Raw genomic sequence first — 3,212 nt, forward strand, 5'->3', positions numbered from 1 at the left:
GTGTGTGTGTGTGTGTGTGTGTGTGTGTGTGTGTGTGTGTGTGTGTGTGCAGCCACCCCTCCAGGTCGTGTATGAAGGAGATCTTGGAGCAGACAGATAAAGTTTCTTACTCCAGTTTCCTCCTGAGTCTCAGTAAACATGAGAGCATCAACCAAAGCATCGGTGGGTCTAACACTCCTCCTCCTCCTCCTCTTCCTCCTGCTCTTCCTCCTCCTCCTCCTCCTCCTGCTCCTCCTCCTCCTCCTCCTCTGGTTCAGCTCTCATGTGGTGGATCTGATGGAACCGTCCTGAGGACTTCCTGTCACATGTTTCTTGTTCTGGGTTGAAAAGAGGGTAGCACCGGTTCTGATAGGACCAGAACCTTTACGGTTCTGTTTCAAAGCTCTGCTGTTGTCTGTGTGTGTTTGGTGCAGGAGCGTTACCCAGTAAGGCTGAGGTTCTGATCGACCCAGAGATGGACCAGGAGCTGGACAAACTGTAAGTTCAGACACACACACCTGCATGAAGGTGATACCTCACTGAGCTGAGTGTCCTCACAGGTCCATGACCCGGTCCAAAACCCATCTGGTCCAGGTCTACTGGTCCATGTTTCAGCAGGTTAAATGGACACATGAAGCTGGACCAACATGGTTCTTTTCTCACAAACAAATAAAAATCAGTTTTTCTCTCTCAGCTCAGTGAGATCCAACCTTTAACCCCTCACTTCTGCTCTTTGAATCAACATGTTTAATGTTTGATTTATTTATGTATTTATGACTCATGTTTAATGTTTATTCCTGTTTAATCTGTGCTGTAAACACAAACAAGTCTTTTACAGCAGATGTTGTTTTGTCTGAGGGAACAGCTGTTTCCAGGTGCTGCAGACGAGCACCTGAGCGTTGCGGCGGCGCAGCTTCAGTTTTCCTTGTAACTCTGAGTTTCTGGTGTTTTTTCTCTGACCGGGACCAGGATCGCTCAGATCTCCGTGAGTCCCAGCAGCAACAGCAGCGGCAGCGCCGTGGGGGGGCTGAAGGAGGCGCAGAGGAGGGCGTCGCCCCGCAGGAACATCCACCACCGGAGGAGGATGGAGGTGGAGAGCGACGGCTCCACCGAAGAGACCGACTCCTCTGAAAACTGACGTCTGACCTCCTCCTGAACCTACCTTTGTTTGTTTGTTTGTTTGTTTATTTATTAAAACACACAGTGTCATCTGAACCAGCTTTCTTCAGCTGCGGTCAGTCACGATCACTAACAGGAAGTTGACAGACCCTGTCAAATTAAAAGCCCTTCTAGAGCCCTCAGCAGCACTGAACACGTTGGTGAATGTTTGGATGGATCTGATTGTGACCTGTGAGTCATTCAAACCTGGAGACAAATAAATCAATAATCTGAGATTAAGGTCCATAATCTGATGTGAACAGTTTTTACCTTCAGTTTTAAAAAGGTTTGTTTTTGTTTCATGAGACGGTTGAGAAATGGACTCACCTGCTGATGGATCAATGAAAACATGACTAATAAAGATTTAAGTGAAAAAGTTTGTTGTGATGTGTGATGATGTCATCTTTTCACTTCCTGGACTTCTGTGGGTCTTCAGGGTTCTGTGAGACAAGGTCCTTGGTCTTCATGATGATGTGTGGACCTCACCTCCAGGTGTTGGTTCCATCAGAGCAGGTGTGTAACGCTGAAACCTGTTCTTATTTCCTGTGTTTGTGTGAAACTCCACAGAACGTCTGTGACTTCAGTCATAAACAGGATTTATTGACAACAACTCGTCTTCAGTTTACAGTAAATTCATGCGGCGATACAGACAGACGATCTCTACGGGACGTTTCCATGGTGACGAGTTCTGAACACAGAACCACACAGGTGGAACCAAAGAAAGAAAAGGACACTTTCCAGAGGAGCAGGTTAAAGTGGTGCACGTCCGGCTGTTGCCATGGAAACAGATACAGCTGTTTGAAATCTTTCACCCTGAGATGAATCTAAATAAACTCCAATCTTTAAAGTTAAAGCTGACTCCACCCACAACCCAAAGATGTGGGTGGAGCCCCCACATGAACCGGTGGTCCGCAGATCATCTGAATCATTAAAGATGGTTTCTAAAATTATGTTTTCTAACAACAACTAATCATAAATAAATAAACTTTATTATTTAATGAAGTTTTAACAGTTTGGGCTCAGGAGCTGCTTTAGTGATCAGCTTTAGTTTAGCTGACCCGTTTCCATGGCAACAGCCTCAGGTCACCTGGAGCTGCAGGTGAACCGGTGGACAGGACCAGCAGTTGTTTCAGGTTCTGTCGTCTTCAACAGAAAACAAACAACAGGCACTGGGTCTCAAATAAAAACAATAAATTAAATCAACCTTTTGTTGTTTCTTCACGTTTTATCTGTTCACATCAGAACAAAATGATTCAACATGTTAAAATCACGTGAAGTCATGACTCAGCATGTTAAAATCACATGAAATCATGACTCAGCATGTTAGAATCACCTGAAATCATGAGTCAGCATGTTAAAATCACCTTAAATCATGATTCAACATGTTCAAATCACCTGAAATCATGAGTCAGCATGTTGAAATCACCTGAAATCATGATTCAACATGTTAAAATCACCTGAAATCATGACTCAACATATTAAAATCATGTGAAGTCATGACTCAGCATGTTAAAAATCACATGAAATCATGACTCAGCATGTTGAAATCACCTGAAATCATGATTCAGCATGTTAAAATCACCTTAAACATGACTCAACATATTAAAATCACGTGAAGTCATGACTCAGCATGTTAAAATCACCTGAAATCATGACTCAGCATGTTAAAATCACCTGAAATCATGACTCAATATGCTGAAATTGCCTGAAATCATGACTCAGCATGTTAAAATCACCAGAAATCATGACTCAGCATGTTAAAATCACAGGAAATCATGACTCTGCATGTTAAAATCACCAGAAATCATGACTCAGCATGTTAAAATCACCTGAAGTCATGATTTGTCATGGTAACATCACTGGAAATCATGACTCAGCTTGTTAAAAATCACCTGAAATCATGACTCACCATGTTGAAATGACCTGAAATCATGACTCAGCATGTTAAAATCAGACTCAAGTTCAAACTGAAACCTGTGTCTCTGCTGTCTGTCTCCTGTTTGAGTTTACATTTTTATCCATTTTAGATTATGGAGACTTGTTATATATGAATGCCTCAGCACAATGTCTTAAAA

General features: G+C 42.7%; 1 protein-coding gene across 2 annotated transcripts in view; it reads left to right on the forward strand.

The window, feature by feature from the left end:
* Positions 1-1,516, forward strand: part of cstpp1 (centriolar satellite-associated tubulin polyglutamylase complex regulator 1) — an 11,249-nt gene extending 9,733 nt beyond the window's left edge. For both annotated transcript variants that reach the window (XM_014030175.1, XM_014030176.1), the window contains exons 7-9: positions 53-162; positions 414-477; positions 949-1,516. In XM_014030175.1, coding sequence (XP_013885629.1) covers positions 53-162; positions 414-477; positions 949-1,117 — 343 coding nt within the window. In that variant the 3' untranslated portion in view covers positions 1,118-1,516. The remainder of the gene's footprint in view (positions 1-52; positions 163-413; positions 478-948) is intronic.
* The last annotated feature ends 1,696 nt before the right edge of the window (positions 1,517-3,212 follow it).

Source organism: Austrofundulus limnaeus, unplaced genomic scaffold (genome assembly GCF_001266775.1).
Source record: "Austrofundulus limnaeus strain Quisiro unplaced genomic scaffold, Austrofundulus_limnaeus-1.0 Scaffold1012, whole genome shotgun sequence".
NCBI lineage: Eukaryota > Metazoa > Chordata > Actinopteri > Cyprinodontiformes > Rivulidae > Austrofundulus > Austrofundulus limnaeus.